Genomic DNA, 22,554 nt, shown 5'->3' on the forward strand with positions numbered 1-22,554 from the left:
ATGAATAAGCATGACTTTTTAATACTGCATCGAGAGACTGGTAGATGGTGTGGTTTAGTTGGGGAATATTGATAGAAAACCCGTGAACCCCAACAAAACTCCTAAAAAGGACTATTTTGCCTCCTTCAAGTCATCGGGGGTGACTATGGCGCACGCCGGGACTCTCCGCGCGCCCGTGCTGCTGATTTTACTGCAGTTAGTCCTGGTCATCTCTGCACAGGTAGGAAACAAGGGATTTCTTTAGCAGTAGAGATGGACTGTGTGGGTGTTTTGGGTCCATGGGTTGAGGGATTCACTGTATAGTTCTTAAAATATCTGATCATTTAAATATAGAGACAAAAGAATTAAATGCAGGGAGAAAAGGAATGTGTGTTTTGATGTGAGATTATTAAATACTATCTAGCCTACTAAAGCAGCAAATACATTTATCACAAACAGTGCACTTTTTCTGAACTGTTTGTCTTATGTTAATTGATGCCAAGCTTCTTTATTAATATTATTTGAATTTGCAAGTATCTGACAGCCAGAACATTACTTGACATATGGAAGGTATTTTCTGTAAATTGGTCCAGGTGTGCACAGCTGTTTTCACTTTCCCAGGATAAGAGGAAAACCAGTGTGATACCTCAGCATCAGGCGCACATACAATGACTTCATTGTTTTTAGGACTTTTTTTATTATTTATTTCAGGATAAATTTTGAGTAAGCGGTGGTTTGTTTCATGTATTTTTGTTTGTTTTTAGAGGGGGCCAGTTGGTCCAAGAGGGCCGCCTGGACCTCCAGGGCTTCCTGGGTTTTCTGGAGTTGACGGCATTGATGTGAGTCACATATCGATTATTTTGCTTACACTTCTCAGAAACAAATTAAAGGTCTGTCCTCATACTATACACAAGGTATGTTTTGTAGCCGTGAATAATGTCTCTTTTTTCGTATTTTGTATGATTTAGGGTGAGAGGGGTCCTGGCCCTGGCCCTGATGGCCCCCCAGTGAGTATTAATCTTTTTCAAGAAACAAATGAGTACGCATAGCTGAAATTATATTCTACAATCCATTAATCTGATTAATTCGGCAGGGCCTTGATGGGGACAATGGCAAAGATGGATTAAATGGCCGTCCGGGAAAACCTGGAGCGGATGTGAGTATTGTTCTTTATTTTTGTTGAGGTCTGGAAACCGAGATAAAATCAGCTTTTCTTTTCTAAGTAACACTGGCACCATCAGAGCAAGTGTAGTTTGCATTGGAGGGGTCTGAGTACTAAAAAAAAATCCTAGATGGAAAAAAGGATTGGAGAAGAGAGGAAAGAGAGAGAGAGCAGAGAGAGACGCATATTAGCTTCCTGGTGGAGACAGAGACCTTTTTGTGTAAGTATGAAGCCACAGGAGCAGAAATGTGTACTATTACTGATGAAACTGAGCATTAAACCGAAGAACACCTATTCCTTTGTGACTCCTCTGAGTTTTATAGTTTTTTAAATCATTTGAAAGGCTTAACACAACACAAATCAATTTCTTTATTAGTTTTCTAGTCTTGTTTTTCAGTAAGAATATCCAAACATACTTAAAATAAGATACGTTTACTTCAGAAGCAGGCTTGTTTATGATGCATTTTTTCAGAGACTATATCATGGGTTAAGTTTATTTTTCATACACCACTGGCAGACATATTTTCTGGTTTAATTAACGCATGAAGAAAGACACGTTTTTTAATATCATTTAATATCTTCAGTTTTAATTTAATTAAGTGATTTTATCTTGTTTAAAATATTTTTTTTTCAAAGTTTCCTGAAAAACAAGACAAAAATACTGATTAAGAAAGAGTTTTTTTGTCCATAATAATCTATGTTAGCATTAATTAAACATACAGATGTTATATTGTAGGTTGCTTGATATTGTAGCTTATCATGTTAGCATTACTTTGAAAAAACAACAACTTATAAATATATTATAAGCATAAAATATATATTTGCTGGATTTTGGTTCTAAATGTTGGTATTACTGATGCAAAGGGAAAAAATACATTCATACTAAACCATTCTATATGCATAATTCCATTTAAAAATGAAATTGTTTTTGGTGGCTATCATTTTGGAGAGATGTTCCCTGTTCCCTGTAATGAAGTGTTGAACACAGGCGTCTGCAGTGGTCTGCTGTGGTCTACTGTGGTCTACAGTTGTCCACATTTTCTCTAATATGTATATATTAGAGAAAATGTGGGCAGAGTTTGATATTTGTCAAAGTCAGGAGAAAAGTAAATGCCATTTCTGATTGGTTTAAAAAGTGGTTATCATTTTAATGTCAGTGTTTGTCTGAGTTTTTTTTTTGTAAAAAATGCAATTAATTTAATACAAATATTAAATAAGCATAAATAATTAGCCCTGCAATCCTGCAGCTGTATCACATTACCGTCAGTTCAGCTGTTGTCAGATCAGATCAGTGAATAAAGTTAATCTGCAGTGAGTTATAGTGAAATCTATGATCATGAATGGTTTTGTCTTTCTAAGGGTTTGACTGGGCCCCGTGGTGTACCTGGCCCTGTTGGCCCTCCTGGACAGAAAGTAAGTTTCCACTTAATAATACGTTTTATTTATTATTCCACTTTTTCTCACATATATTTGAAATTGAAAGTACTAGGTCTTTTTTGTGAATGGCTGTATTATGACTGATGCTTCAATTACATAAGTTCTAAATGTTAATCATTAAAAGATTCTATGGTTTGATGTTTATTCTTTATTAGGGTGAACCGGGTGAGCCAGGACTAAGAGGAGCCCCTGTAAGTAAATGATTCAAATTCTCTTCACACTGATCGGTCTCGTGTAATTTCAGTGTGCTACTAGAATAAACAGATATTAATAGGGATTTCTCTTCCATTAGTTTGTTATTATGAACAATTAAACAGCGACCTCCCATCATAAGATGGCTGTACACACTTTGAACTGTTGCAGGCAGTCGGTCATTGATCAAGTTTACCTTCTAGCCCATACAGTGATGTAATGATACAAGGCTGTACTGAGCTGATGCTAAGTTCACATCATTGCACATCTGTTACTTTGTTAACAGGGTGTTGGTGAGGATGGTGAAGCTGTAAGTGCTTAATATTTATTTAATTATTATTATTTCGTAATGGCGGGATTTGCTGATACTTTTTTTCTTTTTCGGCTCCTTTATTGTTTTCTTTTTTTACCGAAGGGTGCTGATGGGGAAGATGGATTACCTGGAGAGCTGGGCAAAGTTGGACCTCCTGTATGTAATGTTACTCCATTATTCCAATAAATTAAAATAAAATAGTTGAATTATTATTTGAAGTGTCTGTCTCTGGTTCTGCTTTAAAGGGAAGTCGGGGACCGAGAGGTCCTGTTGGTGCACAAGGACTGCCAGGGCCCAGAGTAAGTATTAATGTTGAGATCTTTATGAACATTCACTCACGTCCATGATGCATATATGGCTATAAAAACAGAATTGTTAAAATTATATTCCTTCTATCCATAGGGCCGTCCTGGAGTCTGGGATGGGAAGGAGTTGGTATGTATCCTCAAGTCTCATATCGGGTTACCTTTGCACTAAATCTAGTGTTTGCTCCTCAGGTTTCAGGAAACAGAAACTCAGAAATCTTCTGTAAACAACAGCAACACATATTTGTATCTGTTTTGGTTGAAGATCTTAATGCTAAAATTAATTCAGCTACTTGGTTACTTTCTCAATTGCTCCAACAAAACTGCCATCACATGTTAGGACTCTTATATTTCTGGGTGATTCTTCAATTAAGAAAAACTTTCTGTCCACTATGATGACCCATCACACACTATATAAAAATTCTGCAACATCACACTTCATGCCAAAATTGACTTTGATCTTTGTTGATCTTGATCTATGTGATAAATGTTTTAAAATAGATAAGTACTCTTAATTTTAATGGAACAATCACTCGTATACATCAATGTTTCTACTAATTGATTTGTATTTTTTATGTTTTTTAGTGTCCAAATGCCTGTACTTCTGGCCTGAATGGTTACACAGGTCTCCCTGGCATGAAGGTGCCTTTTAAATAACATTATTTCAATACATTTCCAGCCAAACACAAGGATGTCTAACACACAATGGTGTTGTTTTTCAACCTTAGGGTCACAAAGGTGTCAAAGGTGAATCAGGTGAACCAGGAAGGCAAGGACATAAGGTGACAGTTACATAAATTAAGTTCTTTTGAACAGTTAGGGAAATGATTTATTAAAATTATTATTATGAGTTATTTTTGTAGAGCAAATGTGAGCAAATTACCTTTTAACTTATGGTGGCTCATAAATACATATTTATTAAAATAATTAAGCTAGTTACAGAGCAAAGATCATGTCTAGGTGTGTAATTTTATTGATTTCTTACAGGGAGAAGAAGGAGACCAGGGAGCACCTGGAGAGCCGGGTGCACAAGGATTACCTGTAAAAAAAGACATATTATTTACTGATGTTATCTAATATACTATATACTTATAGTTCATATGATGTTTGTTTGTATCTTTTCCACCCATGTGTTCCTGTTCAGTGTGTCGCTTGTTTTGTTACTGTAGGGTCCGCAGGGTTTGAGAGGAATCACAGGGATGATGGGCCCTAAAGGGGACAGGGTGAGTGTCAAAATATCTTCATATCTAATACAATAACAAGGATATTTTTTGAAATTACCAACTGCATATTCTTCTCCATTAGGGAGTTCGTGGGAATGTTGGCGACCTGGGCTCTCAGGGTATTCAGGGTGCTCCTGTAAGTGGCAAAATCAAAATGATGCAATTTTTATCCTATAAAAATGCACTACAAAGGTTTGGCCTTTAACCTCATTTCAGTATTCTTGCCATTTATCCACATTAATTGTAATATTATCTTTTCAGGCTGCTTGATTTGTTTTTGTAAATGAACACAGGAATTAAAACCTATAGATTTATATTGTATTTGATTTTTAAAGGGTGATCGGGGCCAAAGAGGAAAAGTAGGTGAGACCGGACCAAAAGGAGCTCAGGTGAGTCTTCATACAGCTACAAAAAAACACGTATACATTATATTTATATTGCCATATCAACAGCTCAAGAAGACTCAACAAGCTTGCCATATTTTTTTCACTCCCTTAAAGGAATAGTTCACCTAAAAATGAAAATTCTGTCATCATTTACTCACTCTCAAGTTATTCCAAACCTGTATGAATTTCTTCTGCTGAACACAAAAGAAGATATTTTGAACAATGTCAGTAACCAAACAGTTGATGGGCCCAGTTGACTTCCATAGCATTTCTTTTCCCCATTCTTTGGAAGTCAATGGGGTCTATCAACTGACTGATTACCAACATTCTTCAAAATATTTTCTTTTGTGTTCAGCAGAAGAAATTCATACAGGTTTGGAACAACTTGAGGGTGAGTAAATGATGACAGAATTTTCATTTTTGAGTGAATTGTCCCTTTAAGGCCCGTTCACACCAAGAATAACTACCATCCACACAAGCAGACGACATGGTTCTGTTTATTCTAAGCATGCACTGCTGTTTTTTCGCCTGTCGCTTTAAATGCTCGACATGATTCTGAATGAATTCTGATTGGCTGTCAATGTTTTTATCATTCATCAGATAAAAAAAAAATCCTTTTACACTAAGAAGTTCTAATAACTTTTTGATTTACTATAATAATATATAATGTGACTTCTTCTTTCTAGGGACCGCTGGGGTTGCGGGGACTTATGGGTCTACCTGGACCGAAAGGAGATGCTGTAAGTCACCTGTGCTGCTAAAGTGACCTATTATACCATCAAATTAATAAAAAAATGAATAGAACGTTTATGTGGTGTAGGGTTTGCCTGCAGTTGATGCTCGTGACGGTATTCCAGGACTGCCTGCAGTCAAGGTAATGACTTTAATTTGTGCATGCAGATTTGTCAGCTTTATTCATGAAGTGAATTTATCTGCATATGTCTGTTATCGTTTTAGGGTCTTCCTGGGAAAGTTGGCTCACCTGGTGACGCTGGACTTCAGGGATTTCCAGTGCGTATGATCCTTGACCCCAATGCAACTAGTATGCTGTGATATCTGCTTGTGAGATTACCGGGAATAGTTTGCATTATTGATTATTGATTTATTTTCCTCCAGGGTTTGCCAGGAATTTCAGGAGCAAAAGGCCACATGGGTGTAAAAGTAGGTAATTCAAGTGTGAATTGTTAGAGTGTGTCTCCGTTTGATTTATCCAAGATAGATTCCTGTTTTAAATGTGTGCTGAGTTACTACTGTTTAAAGTTTGGGGTCAGTGGGGGTTTTTTAATACAGGAATTAATACTTTTATTCAGCAAGGATGCATTGAATTGATCAAAAGTGACAGTAAATACATTTACACTGTTACCAAAACATTCTATTTCACAAAAATATGCTGTCCTTTTAAATTTTCAACACATCAAAGAATCCTCAATAAAATGTATCATGGTTTCCACACAAAAAAATGAAGCAGCTCAACTGTTTTCAACATTAATAATAATCACAAAATCAGCATATTAGAATGATTTCTGAAGGATCTTTTGACACTAAAGACTGGAGTAATGATGCTGAGAATTCAGCTTTGCATCACATGAATAAATTGTATTTCACAACATATTAAAATAAAACAATAAAATTTCACAAAATTAATGTTTTACTATATTTTTGATCAAATAAATGCAGCCTAGATGAGCATATGTGACTTTAAGTGACAATAAGTGACAAAAAACCTTTGAACGGTAATGTAGCTCATTTATTCATAATAATTATGTCAACTCATTTATGATATAATTCTCATTGAAGTGCTGTAAATGATGAGTTTGTGTCCATTAGCAGGATGGATAACCTGTGTTGTCTTTGCTCCAGGGAAATACTGGTGATCCAGGTGTGGCAGGTCTGATTGGAAATAATGGGAAAACAGTGAGTCCCGTTTATCCATTTGTATGCCTCAGCCTACAGGCCCATGTGGATGGATGAACATCTTCTGGTGTTTTGATTTTAGGGTGAACGTGGTGAGCAGGGAGAAGTGGGACCAATCGGGGCAAGAGGTGGGCCAGTGAGTATATTTCCTCTTACATCATATAGTGTCATATAAAGAAATGTGTCCCTTCTATAATGTTCTCTCTTTTTCTCCAGGGTGAGAGAGGAGTAAGAGGTCCAGATGGGCCTGCAGGCATGCCAGGTGCGAGGGTGAGTTATCAGGAACCACAATTTAATTGAACCTTATATTATATAACTATAAAAGACGCAATAGGACATTTAGACAATAACACTCTTAGATGAAGCTTCATGAGCACTGAGAATAGTCGCCACTAACAAAAATATGTTCTAAGAACGTTTTGCTAACGTTCCCATTCTTGGTTATGTGAATGTTAAAGGAAAATTCCATGATAATTTTCCAAACATTATGGGAACGTTACTTTTGAATGTTCTCTGTAGCATTAAAAAAACGATAGACGAACTCCCAACTAAAGCGTTTCAGAAAAAATGTTCCATGAATGATGAATAAATAACGTTTTTGTGCCAGTGTTTTGAGAACATTATTAAAGACCAGATAACTTTTGAACGAATGTTTTATAAACGTTACTGGAAGAACGTTTGTTCATAACTTTGTGAGAACCTTGAAAAACGTTAACCAAATTTCTGAGAAAGTTCCCTGTTAGCTGGGATGGAGCTACAAAGGAATGGCGAAAATGTACAGAAAGAGGTGAAGGACAGATGAAAGATGAAGTGAAAACCTTAAAAGATGACAAATAAGACACATGTAAGTGGATTCCAACAGAAATTCCAAGGATAACGTCCCATCCCCACCACCACCCTAAACTCTCAAAGGTCCTGTTCCAAATGGCATACTTGATGTGGACGTCCAGTTTTGCTGCCTTTAGTCCACAAGACTGTAGGTTGTCCATTTGTCATTTTAGGTTTTATTTTAGGTTTTTACGTCCTCAGTGTGTGGACTTCACAGCATATTACCCAACAGCCTGTTTGGGCAAAGTGTTTAAGAGGATAGCGAGGGCTGAGGCAACCATTTGGAACAGACCAAAATAATACTTCAAATAACAGTGAACATTACAGTTTGAAATCACTTCAACTTGAATTAACACTTTTAATCTTATTTTAACAAGCACTCTAGAAAGTTATATTGCAGTATACATTGAGACATAAGCTCTATATTATTAGTTCTGATATATTTTAATAATTTAAGGCAAAATACCCCAGGTGAATAAGGTAAGAAATTTCACTAATAGATATCACACTTCCTCAGTTGACTGATTACATTAAGAACTGCAAACATGCTTTGTATTACAATTTTTCTGAAATGTTATGTTATGTTTATATTATCTAATTAAATGTGCTCTAATTTACATACAATCCGAACACGGGATAAAGCCAGGTTCAAAATACTTGTCATTTTGTTGACATATTAGAGTCAAATGTTTTACTGAGGGGATCTAGGATATCTCTTTTTATTACTCCAAAAATCAGAAAATACTGTCAGCAGCTAGAATAAAATTAATTTTCGCCATGTTTTTAGGAATAACATAAAAACATATAAACTCAGGCAAATGATATATGAACAAACACCTCTGTAAAAACCTTTACATAATAGATGGGAATAAAACTGTCACGTTTAGTGTATGTACGTGATACTGAAGTTTGAAATGATTAAAAAAAATTGAGGGAAAAGATCTTTAAAGACATGTCTTGCATTTGATATAAATAGATAAGATGCAATAAAGTTAACACCTAAAAGTGTAGTTATGCAAATGTCTCACAATTGACTAGTGCATGAAAAAGCAATGTTTTTGCCTGTAGTGTAGGGAACTATATTGGGACCCAACGACTTGTGCATTTTAACTTGTACTACAACACTGTTTAGATGTCCCACAACAAATATAACACAATCAGAGACATGTTCCTCTTGGTCTTAGTTCTCAGATTCCTGTCCTATGTGCTTACTCTCATGCCGAGGAGCTTAATAGTGCTGCAAACCGAAACACAATCTCCTTAGAAAGCGCTGGGGTGCTTTAGTACAGTAATCGGCTGGTAGGGGCATGAATGGCCTGTTGTCATTGAGGCCTAGAAGCTGGGGTTATTTCCTTTGGTAAGGGGATATTCAGAGCAGGAAGGGGGGCTTGAATGAACCCTCTGTCTTACAGGCATTCCTTTAAGCAGCCAGCGAAGGGCATCAGGCTTAATCATAGTCCACATCCATCCACACACCTTACGTGGCCCGCCAGCACCCTGCTCACCGAGCTGCCGACTCTGTTTTTTTTAGCGCAGATGTGGTTTGTAAGGCAGCTACAGGCACAGGCCGTGTAGTGTTCATGAATTTGTATTTATTTTATGTGTGTCTGTGTGTTTATGTATCCTACAGGGAGCTAGAGGAGATCCGGGCCTCCCTGGTCTCCCAGGGCCCGCTGGCTTCATTGGGCAGAAAGGCGACAGGGTAGGATTTCAAAAGCTAATCAATTCTGAATGGTCAGAATAGCATTCTACCATTACTAACAACATACTATGACTCTATTTATTTACTTTTCTGCATCAAATTCGCATAGAAATATCTTTAAACAATGGCTAAAATGTCCAGTATACAGTAAACGCACTTGGTTTTGTATCCCATGATGCAATTAAGCCTTCAATTTCCTGTGTGACAAATTAACTTGAAGTAAAGTCAACTTTTGATATCTATTTCTTTACTCATTTGATCAGGCTGCCAAACAGGGGCGATTCTAGGATTTTCATTTTAGGGGGGCTCAGCCCCCAATGAGGGTATGATTTTAAAAAGTTAGTTTATGGTCTAATGCTCATTATTAACTACTTTCATTCATTCATCCAGTAACATGCATATGTCAGGGTTATATAATCACTGAGGTCCCGAATGTGAGTTATTTAGGGGGGTTGGGGGGCATGCTCCCCCGAGAAAATTTTGATTTCTCTGATCTGCATATGTGCATTTTAAGATGTTTTGAAGGCCAAAAAAATTGGATAACAATAGCTTTAAAACCATGTGCGGGCAGCTGTTTATTTTTCTCTCCTCATCAGCGTCACACTCTTTTTCTCTTTGTTTTTCTCTTGCTCTGTCTTTTCCCCTCCTAACATAGGCGTAATTTGCGGGTGGGACGGGTGGGACATGTCCCCACCACTTTTTGCTAAGGTCGATATTGTCCCCACCACTTTTGAAACATCTCGCGGCACGAATGGACCAATACAAATAAATAAAACATCTCCTGTTAACTAGCAGAGCATTCATTTAGTTCGTTTGTAAGAGGCGATCTAGCGCTGAAATGTGTTGTTTTTGAAATCAAGTGGTCAAAGTGCTCGTTGTCGCTGCGATCAGTGGCGCGGATACTGTATTCTCTTGTGGCTTGCGCACAGTCTTCACTCGGACGCGCGCTTCAATCCGTTGTGGAGACTCTCTATTCGTTCCGGTGAAATTACCAAACAAAATGCATACAAACGTATGCTTGCCTGATATACAACCACTGATAAACATAATCGGTTTTAATGAGAAGAAAAAAAAACCTATACGAGTGTGGATTAGAACCCACAACCTCTGACACGCTTGGCAAAAATTCTACCACTAGACCATTTCAATATACACGTTTTTGTTATGGATTTACTCACACCAACATATCAAACCTCATTAAACGACAAATTAAACCCATGCACTATTTCAATCGATTGCTGGACATCGTAATGTTATTGTACATACATCGATTTATAATTCAGCATTCATAACCCCCCCCCCCCCCCCCATTTAAAAAAAAAAAAAAAACGTCCCACCCACTTTTTAAAACAAAGTTACGCCACTGCCTCCTAAAGCTGAGCTTTGACTGATATAGGCTTTTCATTTGTCTGTCAGTGAAAAAAGTAAACATAGGGTCAACTGATAGGTTGATTTATGAATCATTTTTTCAGACAAAGCTACCAGGAAAGCTAGGTAACTAAGTTTATTAAATTCATTCACAATATGTACACATTCATTATTGATCTAGGCCTAATATATGGCCGTAGACAGGGCTTTATAATCAAAGAGGTCATACATTTGAAGTTGTTATGGGGTTAAACATTTTTTTTTCTCTGATATGTGCATTTCAAGACGTTTGAAGGCCAAAAAAGGATAAGAAATAGATTTAAAACCTGCTCTCTCCTCATCTCCATTACTCTGTCTTTTTCTCTCAGTCTCCTGATCTTGCCCTGTCTCTTACCTACGGTGACCGGGAGGGGACATGTTCGGTTCACTTATTTTTGTCGTGGCCACAACATATAAACTCGTGGGAACGTGATATTAAGTCGTGGGAACGTCATAATATCTCGTGGGAACGTCATATTAAGTCGTGGCCACGAGATCATTTTGTTGAGGTAACGACATCATTATGTCGTGGCTACGCGTTGAGGGAGCCACAGCGGCCAATACTGTAATCGTACCATAGACTGGGCTACAGCAGAGATGGAGATGACAGAAGAAATAACATTTTACTTTAAATTAGGAATGTCATATAAAGATATAGTGCGGTCTTTGGCATTAAGACATGGGTACGTAATAAGTGAAAGACACATGAAGCGCATTCTTAGACTTTGTCGCACGCATATTTAGGGACCGTCTCAAAATTACATGCGACATTGGCATAAACATTTCTAACTTCAATAGCATTTGAAGACAACGACTTACAGTCATAAAACCAACTGTACACTGTTCACCCAGGTCTCATGTATGATGCACACCTTTTAGATTTTTATGACAACAAACTGCTAAATCATATGCAAATATTGTAGGCATATTTCACTACTGCCACATACCTACATACCTACATACATATGTGTGCTACCCAAATAATGACTATAAAAGTAAGTCTTTGAGAACGGGTTTCTCAAGTCAGGTGGCGCATTAGACCAGGGGCTCATCTCCTGTTTCCAAAATGCATCCCAAACTGCTTGAGAAAGCTGTTCTACTCACTGTAAAAGGTTACTACTGTACTGTTACCGTCCGTAAGCAACATTAGGTAGGCCTATGTTATTTATCAACTACTAGCGATGTTGCCTAAAATCCATATTGTGATATACATTGCAGCCTCTTGCGATAACGATATTATAATAAAACCATTTCAGAACAGGTTACACAGACCCTGCTAAACAACTGCTAAATGTATTTTTTTTTTAAAGGGTGTATGTAGTTTTGAGAACATATATTGTGCAAAACTGTAAGTATACAACATAATTTTGCAGATAAATAAAATGTAAGTACACTAGCTGCAGAGACTTAAGTAGGTCTAATGTTTATTATGGCTTGGAGCTTATGAAACCCCAAATTTAAAATTAGAATATTGTCTAACTGATGTCTTTTCAGTTAAAAAGAAACACAACAACGATTCTTAAAATCGGGCGCAGACAGAGATTATGTTCTACACCACTCAGATATATTGGGAATAATACGCGCGCGCTGGTATTCAGTGATATGTTTCGTTTTGAATTTGAGGTGGTAGAACGGATAAGTCACGTTTTAACTTACCGAAGCGCATTCTTAGACTTTTTTTGTCGCACGCATATTTAGGGACCGTCTCAAAATTACATGCGACATTGGCATAAACATTTCTAACTTCAATAGCATTTGAAGACAACGACTTACAGTCATAAAACCAACTGTACACTGTTCACCCAGGTCTCATGTATGATGCACACCTTTTAGATTTTTATGACAACAAACTGCTAAATCATATGCAAATATTGTAGGCATATTTCACTACTGCCACATACCTGACACCTAGATGAACAATGTGCAGTTGGTTTTATGACTGTAAGTCATTGTCTTCAAATGCTATTGACCTTTAAATGTGGTCATATTCTGTATATGATCCCACACAGTAGTGAAATACATAGCATTATTTGCATATGATTTAGCAGTTTACTGTCATACATATCAAAAATATTAAAGGTGTGCATCATACATGAGACCTATATGAACAATGTACAGTTGGTTTTATGACTGTAAGTCACTGTCTTCAAATGCTATTGAGCTTTAAATATTGTCATATTCTGTATATGATCCCATACAGTAGTGAATTTCATAGCAATATTTGCATATGATTTAGCAGTTTATTGTCATAAATATCAAAAATATTAAAGGTGTGCATCATACATGAGACCTATATGAACAATATACAGTTGGTTTTATGACTAAGTCATTGTCTTCAAATGATATTGAGCTTTAAATATTGTCATATTTTGTGTATGATCCCATACAGTATGTGAAATAGGCCTACAATATTTGCATATGATTTAGCAGTTTATTGTAATAAATATTAAAAATCTAAAAGGTGTGCATCATACATGAGACCTGGGTGAACAATGTACAATTGGTTTTATGACTGTAAGTCATTGTCTTCAAATGCTATTGAAGTTAGAAACGTTTATGCCAATGTCGCATGTAATTTTGAGACGGTCCCTAAATATGCGTGCGACAAAAAAAGTCTAACGCCCGTTTCACACATACTCCGTGTGCAGTGCATATGCGGTGCGTGTTGCAGTGCGTATGCAGTGCAGGAGCAGCACACGCAATAGTGCTTTCACATATGCTGCGTTTGCAGTGCGTAACTGATTCGCTGCTGTTATACCACAAATACATACTCACTATTTGTATTTCAAATCCAGAAGTTATCAGCAACTTTTATTTTAAAAAAAGTTTTTTTTGTCAGCATTGCGATTCTCTTTGTACACATATACACTGTTTAATAGACGTATTCACGTTTAAACACAATTTAAACAACATATTATTAAATGCATTACTTCTATATAATTATATATTAAGTTGCTCAAGCAATAAGTGGTAAAAATATTTTACCATGTAGGCTATACTATTAAAATCGCATAGCCTACATTTTAAATTAAAACTTAAAATTGACAAAAACAGCAGACTCATACCCTTGCCTTTTTTTGCATAATTTAAATCTTTATACAATAAATCTTGCATGTGACTAATAACTTGTTTTTCCACCTCCACGAATGAGACGAGTGTTGTTCATTATGTTGTCTTATTGAAGTAAATGGTATTTTCCCTTGATTTACCCCGGTCTTAACGTATCAGCATTCCGATTGTCTCTGTACGCATATACACTCTTTAACAGACGCACGTTTAAACACAATTTAAACAACGTCAGCCTATTATTCAATGGATTACTTTTACTTAAATTAAGTTGCTCAAGCAAGTGGGCAAATATTTAACCATGTACTTTATATTAAATCGCAAACATTTTAAATTAAAACTTAAAATTGACAAAAACAGCTGACTCTCATGCCTTTTCTTTTTCATTTAAATTTGAATACAATATCAATCTTGCATATCACAAAGAACTTGTTTTTCCACCTCCACGAATGAGACAAGTGTTGTTCATTATGTCACCTTGTTGAGGTAAATTGTAGCTTTCCTTGCTTTACCCCGGTCTTAAAGTGAAAAAAAAAAAGTATTTAAATACATTTATGTTGAGATTACTACATTTTATTTAATTAATCGCATTTATGGTGAAATTGCTACATTTTTAGGTCAATCTGTTCATTTTGACCACGAAACATGCACTGTCACTTTAATTCAGCGCGTGCAGCACAGCAAAAATAGACTCGGTGCGGAAACGATCGCTGCACTGCTGTATACGCACCGCAACTGGAACGGATCGCCGGACTGCATCCGTGAGCAGTGTGAAAGCTCTAACCTGTTAACATGGGTACGGAAAAAAATACGCACCGCATACGCACTGCAAACGGAGTATGTGTGAAACGGGCGTAAGAATGCGCTTATCTTTATAACGTACCCATGTCTTAATGCCAAAGACCGCACTATATCTTTATATGACATTCCTAATTTAAAGTAAAATGTTATTTCTTCTGTCATCTCCATCTCTGCTGTAGCCCAGTCTATGGTACGGTTACAGTATTGGCCGCTGTGGCTCCCTCAACGCGTAGCCACGACATAATGATGTCGTTACCTCAACAAAATGATCTCGTGGCCACGAGAAAAATATATCGTTCCCTCAACATATGATCTCGAGGCCACGACTTTGCATCGCGTGGCCACGACATAATGATGTCGTTACCTCAACAAAATGATCTCGTGGCCACGACTTAATATGACGTTCCCACGAGATATTATGACGTTCCCACGACTTAATATCACGTTCCCACGAGTTTATATGTTGTGGCCACGACAAAAATAAGTGAACCGAACATGTCCCCTCCCGGTCACCGTACTTACCCTCCTAAAGCTGAACTTTTTTAATTTACTGAAGGCTACAAATTGTATATTAATTCTCAACATGTACACATGCATTATTAATCTTGTGCCTATGAAAACGGCTTTGTTAATGTTTCTTGTCCCCTCACAATGACATAATTACACGTTATTAGACAAAAGTTTATTAGTTTTCTAATTATTTTTGTCATTCGTTTAACATTTATGACCTAAAAAACTGTCAAATATAAAATGTTTTGTTTAGCTAGGCCTACTTATTCTTAACTCGCACTTGACCGTTTACTGAAGCGTCAGTCGTGCTGCTAAAATTCGCGCTCGGATGAGAAACCTAAACGTCCTGTGTTGCTCCCAATGCTCTAGTAATTACATTATGTAAACTGCAATGCATTTATGACAAAGAACTGCGCCGATGCAGATGTAATATCATAGCAATCTATCAATAAATGCACTCACGACACACCTTGTACTCTCTGATGTTCGCTCTGCTCGGCGCCCCTGCAGATTGAAAAATGCACTAAATCCAAGCAGACTCAGATAAGGGGAGGAGCCGAAACTTGACGCAGCTTTCCGCCGTTTCAAATGAGTTTTTTTAAAAGGGGACTGAAGCGATCAAAAATGTATTAATCAAATATTTTTTAGGGGGGCTGGGCAGAAGTTTAGGGGGGCTGAAGCCCCCCTAAAAAGGGCCTAGTGACGCCCCTGCTGCCAAATTTTTAAATATTTTAGACCAAATTGAATTAAAAATGCTAAATTCCTGTATTTTTTATATTAAATATAATGTGAATTAAATGTTTAATTCACTTACTGAATTCAATATTTAATGTGGCGAAGTCATGTGACTTCCGAATCTCAGACACTTGGTTGAAATAAGCTTTGTTATTGGTTATATGAAGTAAAATTATTATTCGCAGAACTTTAAAACTTACATTTTCTGTGTAACAACATTCTCTCAGAAACAAGCTGGCAAAATAAACTTACATAGTCATGTTTAGGGTAGTTAGGATCTAGAGCCCGACCGATATATCGGCGGGCCGATATTATCGGCCGATATTAGGCATTTTCCTGACTATCGGTATCGGCATTTATAAAGGCCGATAAATTAATATTTAAAAAAATGCAGGGTGCAGTGATTTATGTAAGGATGGCGCTGCCAATAAAGCACCTAAAAGCTGTTACAAAGAACTGGCAAAAGTGGCAAAAATGCGACAGATGCAACATGTTCAGAATTAATACACTTTTAGTAAACTACAGAACAGCGCGAGCGGGAAGCGGCGCACCTCACGCCGGCAGAGAACGCCTCTGAGAACGGACACTGTTAGTGATATAAAACACACACACACAGGTCTGTTAAATTAAGCAATACTTTTAAGGTAGGCCTAGTCTAATATTTTTCTGACTAACAAAATTACTGACACAGTAAAGGGTAGATTTAAATAAAGAAAAACGAAATATTAAATAAAGAAAAACGAAATTTAAATAAAGAAATTAAACGAAATTTAAATAAAGAAAAACGAAATTTAAATAAAGAAATTAAACGAAATTTAAATAAAGAAATTAAACTAAATTTAAATAAAGAAAAACGAAATTTAAATAAAGAAATTAAACGAAATTTAAATAAAGAAATTAAACAAAATTTAAATAAAGAAATTAAACGAAATTTAAATAAAGAAAAATTAAATTTAAATAAAGAAAAAACGAAATTTAAATAAAGAGAAACGAAATTATGTTGTTCTGCGCTCTTACCAGAGAAGACTCCCGTTGCTGGAACACTTGCGCGTCGTTCTATATTTCTAGCATGCATGCGTTTTCCGCGTGGCTCGAGCCGGGCCTGAGAGATGCGTGTCTCAAGCAGGCAGCCTGTTAACATGGGAGCCAAAATAAAACGGCCATGCCACGTGTCGCCGGCCTTATTCAAGCGCGAATGAGAACCGTTTCGCGGAGGATCCCAGATGTAAAAAAACAACAACAACAACAAATATTCAAATGTCAAATTTTCAAATCAAATACCAACCAACCGAAGAATATTTGAATATTCGGGTCCAGCCCTATAAGCCTAGTTTCACGTTTTTTACATTTTGCTTAGACTACTACTTATTTAATAAAACTACTTTAGTACATATGTAATTATAAACGTTTTCATTTTGATATTATTAATTTTACTTTAATAAAAAGATCCGAGTTCTTCCTCCACTGGTAGATATTAGAGAAATTAAGATTAAAAATAGAAGAGTATTTAGAACATAATAGGCTATAATATAAAATGCAATGCAAACTAGTTTGGTTACAGCTCAAATTCTCATTCTATCATTCACCCTGCCTCCATTACATATCTTTGTCACACAAGTGTTTAATCACCACATTTGAGTTATTATTGCAAAACGTTTATATTAGGGCTGTCAAAGTTAGCGCGTTAATAACGCGTTAACGCAAAATCATATTAACGGCACTATTTTTTTAACGCTCGATTAACGCAGCGCGTATTTTCTGTTTGACCCGTGGCCCAAAACCTAGTTGGAGAAATGGAGATTACAGTGTTTCCAACTTAGCGACATTGCAGACCCATTTAGCGATTTTTTTCCCTTCAACAAAGCGCCAAAACCTTATTTAGTTTCTGAGAATCTACCGGTACCGCCAGTAGTCCTACTGCTCTCTCTCCCAGCACGCGCGCGCTCTCTCTCTCTCTCGCTCTCTCTCTCTGCGTCTCGCGCTGGAGAGAGGAGCAGCGATTTAATTCAGTTAAACACAGATATGATGTTGCTTCTCTTATTTTACATGCAAGTATAGCCGAAATCGCAAAACAGATATTGTGTTTATCTTATGTGTATTTGATTTCATCAGACGACGCCTCGATTATCAGGATCTTGGAAGGGAGAGCTGGTTACGTCTTAATGGGTCGCGTTTCAGTCACCATTTCATATTCATTCCGTTGTTTGACAACAAAAACAGTAAAATATATAAATGAAAAGTTTTATTGAGAATTTAGCTTCATCAAAATGGGCAAAGAGAGAGACATGAACAAGTTCTTTGAAAAACATCTATGACCTTTGAAACATGTCTTGTCTTCATGCTCTGTATAGCCTATGGTTTCAATAATAAACATACATTTACATAAAGCATCCATATTTATCCATGCCCACGTTGATTAGAGTATTACAAACTTGAAAAGTATTAATTTAAGGTATATTTAGAACAAATAAAAAATTTACTAAAAGAGTTAACTCATGACAATCATGCGATTAATCAATTAAAATTTTGAATCGATTGACAGCCATTTATTCTGTTTATACTGTGTATTCTATATACAGTACCCATCAAAAGTTTGCACACACCAATTGGAAAGTGTGTCCAAACTTACTGTACTATAATACACATAAATAATATTGCTACTGTATTATAATATACACATAAATAATATCGGCCGATATATCGGTATCTGGCTATTTTTTATCGGTATCGGCATCGGCGCCCAAAAATCCATATCGGTCGGGCTCTATTAGGATCAGATGTGTTACAATTACTATTAAAAGCACAATTTTATCTTTATAATTCTTCAGGGCGCTGTTGGTCTCACTGGTCCAAAAGGAGAGCAAGTAAGCCAACTTTTTTTTAATTATTATTCTATACACTTTAAAAATATATATATTTTCATGATTTGTTATTGCAACTTTGTTTCTTTTGTCAAATCAACTTAGATAAAGTGGTTCAGATAACGTAATATTTTGAGTTTCTATTTATTAAACCAATCTCCATTTTATTAACTTGCATTTTTAATTTCAATGAACTCTATGTTAAGACAACCAGCTAACTTTTTTAAGTTAAACCAACAATATTTTTTTACAGTGAAAAAGTATATGTTTTTTTAATAGTTAATATAAATAATTAGATCTAAACTAGACCTATTTTAATGCATGTTTGTTTAGGGACCATCTGGTGAAGAGGGAACACCAGGATACAAAGGAGATGTTGTAAGTAAAAACAGCACAGATATTTAATTATGTCACAGAATGTATTGGTTATGCATTCAGACACTGGTCATGACCCCCTTGCTTATCTAAAACTCTATGCTTATCTAAAACTCTTCCCAGGGTGATGAGGGGGAGCCAGGCGAGAAAGGATCGGTGAGTTTGCTTTTAGAAGTGATGTTATTGTTGAGATCTCTAGAACTGTCCTTCAGAGTTATTATAGTGAATTAACTCTTTCCCCACCAACATTTTCGAAAAGTTTTTGATCATTTTCACAAAATCTGCATGGCCCCCCAATATTTTGTTGTATGAATATCTGAACATGCAAAATGCCAAATAAAGAACAGACCCTCTGCTTTTTTTAAACAACAAAAAAGTTGTATTCTAGCTTTATGCTTTTTTTTTTTTTTTATCAACACACAAGTGGGTAAGTAAAAAGCAACATTTTGAGCAAAAAGCCGAGATGAGGTGAGAACGATGATTAAAAACAAAGGTCGAGTCCATAAACACTCCCAAGGCTTCACGGTCCTATAGCTCATCCTGGGTTGACATTTCATTCAGTAACATTAGGCAGTTTTGATTTATATGCTGTTTAATATTGATAATCACGTTAGTTTACATATGCATCTGCTTAAATATGATATCGCTTGTTTCTGCTTCTTTTTCACATGTCTTTTGATCTGGAGATTCAGTACTCTTTTAGAAGATGTGTAATAGCTCCCCCTACCGTATAACAGTGAAAACACAGGAAGCCGGAAAATTCCGTCAGTGGCGGGGAAGTGTTGTCTCATAAATGACGGAAATTTCCGTCTATGGCTGGGAGAGAGTTAAAACCATAACAAAGACATTTCTGTTTCTTGAAATAAAATTAACGTTAATTGAAAAAAATATATAAAAAAAACATTTTGTTTTGAAGGTCTCCTACAATAGGTTTACAAGCATCCAAGGTCAAAAAACACTTTAATTTTCTCATAATATACATTGTAGCATCACATCTTTTATCACAGTGTCTGAAACAGTTCAATCCGGTCTTATAAACAGTTCCTTTCTGAAAGCCTACTCTGCTCTGATTGGTCAGTTGGCCCAGTCTGTTGTGACTGGTCTACTGCTTTACAGTTCGTCGGAAACTAAATATATCTGAATTTCAGCCTGAGCCTGAGTACTTTTCATTTGTAAGTGCATGCAAAATGGATTTAGCTTTTCCAGTGCAGAAAACAACATCTTCTCGACTTTTCGAGAGTACGAACCAAACTCTTCCAGGCCTCAGATAGAGCTACAGTGTTTGATAGCAGGTCAAAGTAGACGTTCACAGGGAGTCCATATTTTCATATTTTCAATCCATAAAATGAGAAAAAGTGTACAAAATTCTATGTTGGCCTTCTTGAAAATGAGTCAGAGTTTATCTTTTGTTGTGCTCAGACTGGAAAACCAGGGGACGCAGGAAATAAAGGCCCAGAAGGTGGACGTGGCCAACACGGACCCGAAGGCCCACCAGGACAGCCTGGCCCAAGAGGCATGCAAGGAGACAGAGGGGTACCTGGACTGGCTGGGACACAGGGACGACCAGTACGCCTGTTTTAATCATCTTAATATTGACGGCTTAATCAAAGTTTATTGTATCTGTCATTCGAATTAGATTTCGCTGTACTAAACTCATTATAAGGTTGGCAGACCATCAGGAATTTTGTCAAGTTCTAAAGGGATTTTTTCTACCAAAGCCCTTTTTACATCCAGTCAGCGAGGAACAACAACAGGAAAATACTTGAAATATTAATTGTGTCCACATAATTCTCCTCTAGGGCCGAGCACCAACAGATGAACACATCAAGCAGGTCTGCATGAGGGTTTTGCATGGTCAGTATTTTGATATCCAAACAGATATTTACAAATGGAGGCTCAGCTCATTGTTAAATCCTTGTTCTTCGATTGTTTTTGACATTTTCGTTTTTCCTCACAGGACAGCTTGCCCAGTTGGCAGCCAGTCTGACGAGGCCTGAGTCGGGCATCTCTGGGTTGCCAGGTCCTCCTGGTCCTCCTGGCCCTATAGGGCCTGCTGGAGACAATGGCTTCCCTGGGCATCCTGGAAGCAGAGGACTGCCAGGTCTCAAAGGGCCCCCAGGTCTTCTGGGGAGGAAAGGGCCCAAAGGTACGAAGAGACAGTATTCAACTTCCGAAGCTGATTTTGTAACGTCTGTGACCAGAACGCAACTGGGACTCATTTTTGGGCCATCAAACAACAGTTGAGAGCCCTAATCCCACTATCATGTTCCTCTTGATTTAGGTGACCAAGGTGACAGGGGAGATAGAGGGCCCACAGTGGAGGGGTCTAAAGGTATACCTGGACCACCAGGGCTCCCAGGTAAGAGCAAGGCCAATTGATCTGATCTGATCTAATATCCATAATTTAATTAATCACGGTGCGTTAAATGATCTTGGCAAATCTGTAATTATCATGCCTCTGACCTCTGGCCTGTTTCTCCATCTGTTCTTCCACCTGATCTCAGGTGAGCCTGGTAATCCAGCATACGGCAGTAATGGTCGTGACGGCCTCAGAGGACCAGCAGGTGTTCCTGGAATGCCAGGTGTGCCGGGACCACCCGGTCCCCCCGGCCTGAACGGATACTGCGAGTCATCTCAGTGCGTGCTTCAAGTAGTTCCAGATCCACGGTCCATCAAAGATTCCAACATGAAGGGACCAGACGGTCTATGAGCTGACAGCCATCAGCGAGCCACACATCAGAGCCCAGCGTCTCTGGACAGGGAAACTTGAGAGACTAATGGAGTGACTCCCTCTACGAGGAGATTTCTGTGTCGATGGTATATGCAGGTGTGATTGTACTTAAACACAAGTGTGAAGTTGGATCCGGTTGGATCTCATTCAGGCTGACACTTTTGTATAGGTCTAATATTTCTATTAATGTCAAAAACAAAATAAACCTAAATTGCCCCATAAATAATGCAATTATAGCTTGCAAAATAATTTGAATATACTATTCTTTAGGATGCATACAGTGTTCAAATCATGCCATCACAACCTAGTCAACTCACACATTGAAGACCGTTAAAACTTTTTATATCAGAGGGGGTCCAAACGTTGTAAATTTGTCAATATTGCATTCAGTTAGAAATAATTTGCAAGCATTTTATTAAATCGTTTTCAGGTTGTTTTAACCTTGACATTCTCAGATTTTGTGAAAATGTTTGTGGTTTTTTGCAGTGGGGCTGTTTAAAAACATCTAGGAATTTTCTATATTCTTTATTTATTGTAGAAAGGATTGCTGTGCCACCTGCAGTTGTGAAAATGGAGGAAAATAAAAGAATTTTGATAAAGTGCTGCATGTTATTAATTGAAAATCAG

At 37.1% G+C, this 22,554-nt stretch overlaps 1 protein-coding gene across 1 annotated transcript; it reads left to right on the plus strand.

Moving 5' to 3' along the window:
• Positions 1–26: 26 nt before the first annotated feature.
• Positions 27–22,530, plus strand: col9a1a (collagen, type IX, alpha 1a). Its single transcript, XM_081358069.1, has 32 exons — positions 27–220; positions 744–818; positions 948–986; positions 1,073–1,135; positions 2,501–2,554; positions 2,734–2,769; positions 3,057–3,080; positions 3,186–3,239; positions 3,329–3,382; positions 3,486–3,518; positions 3,974–4,030; positions 4,117–4,170; positions 4,376–4,429; positions 4,558–4,611; positions 4,694–4,747; positions 4,947–5,000; positions 5,684–5,737; positions 5,818–5,871; positions 5,955–6,008; positions 6,114–6,158; positions 6,858–6,911; positions 6,994–7,047; positions 7,128–7,181; positions 9,370–9,441; positions 18,789–18,824; positions 19,155–19,199; positions 19,320–19,352; positions 20,616–20,762; positions 20,996–21,050; positions 21,154–21,342; positions 21,478–21,555; positions 21,701–22,530. The coding sequence occupies exons 1-32, from the start codon at positions 146–148 to the stop codon at positions 21,904–21,906; spliced, it is 2,064 nt and encodes a 687-aa protein (XP_081214195.1). The 5' UTR covers positions 27–145; the 3' UTR covers positions 21,907–22,530.
• Positions 22,531–22,554: the final 24 nt, after the last annotated feature.

The sequence above is a fragment of the Scardinius erythrophthalmus genome, assembly GCF_964197995.2.
Source record: "Scardinius erythrophthalmus genome assembly, chromosome: 25".
Classification (NCBI taxonomy): domain Eukaryota; kingdom Metazoa; phylum Chordata; class Actinopteri; order Cypriniformes; family Leuciscidae; genus Scardinius; species Scardinius erythrophthalmus.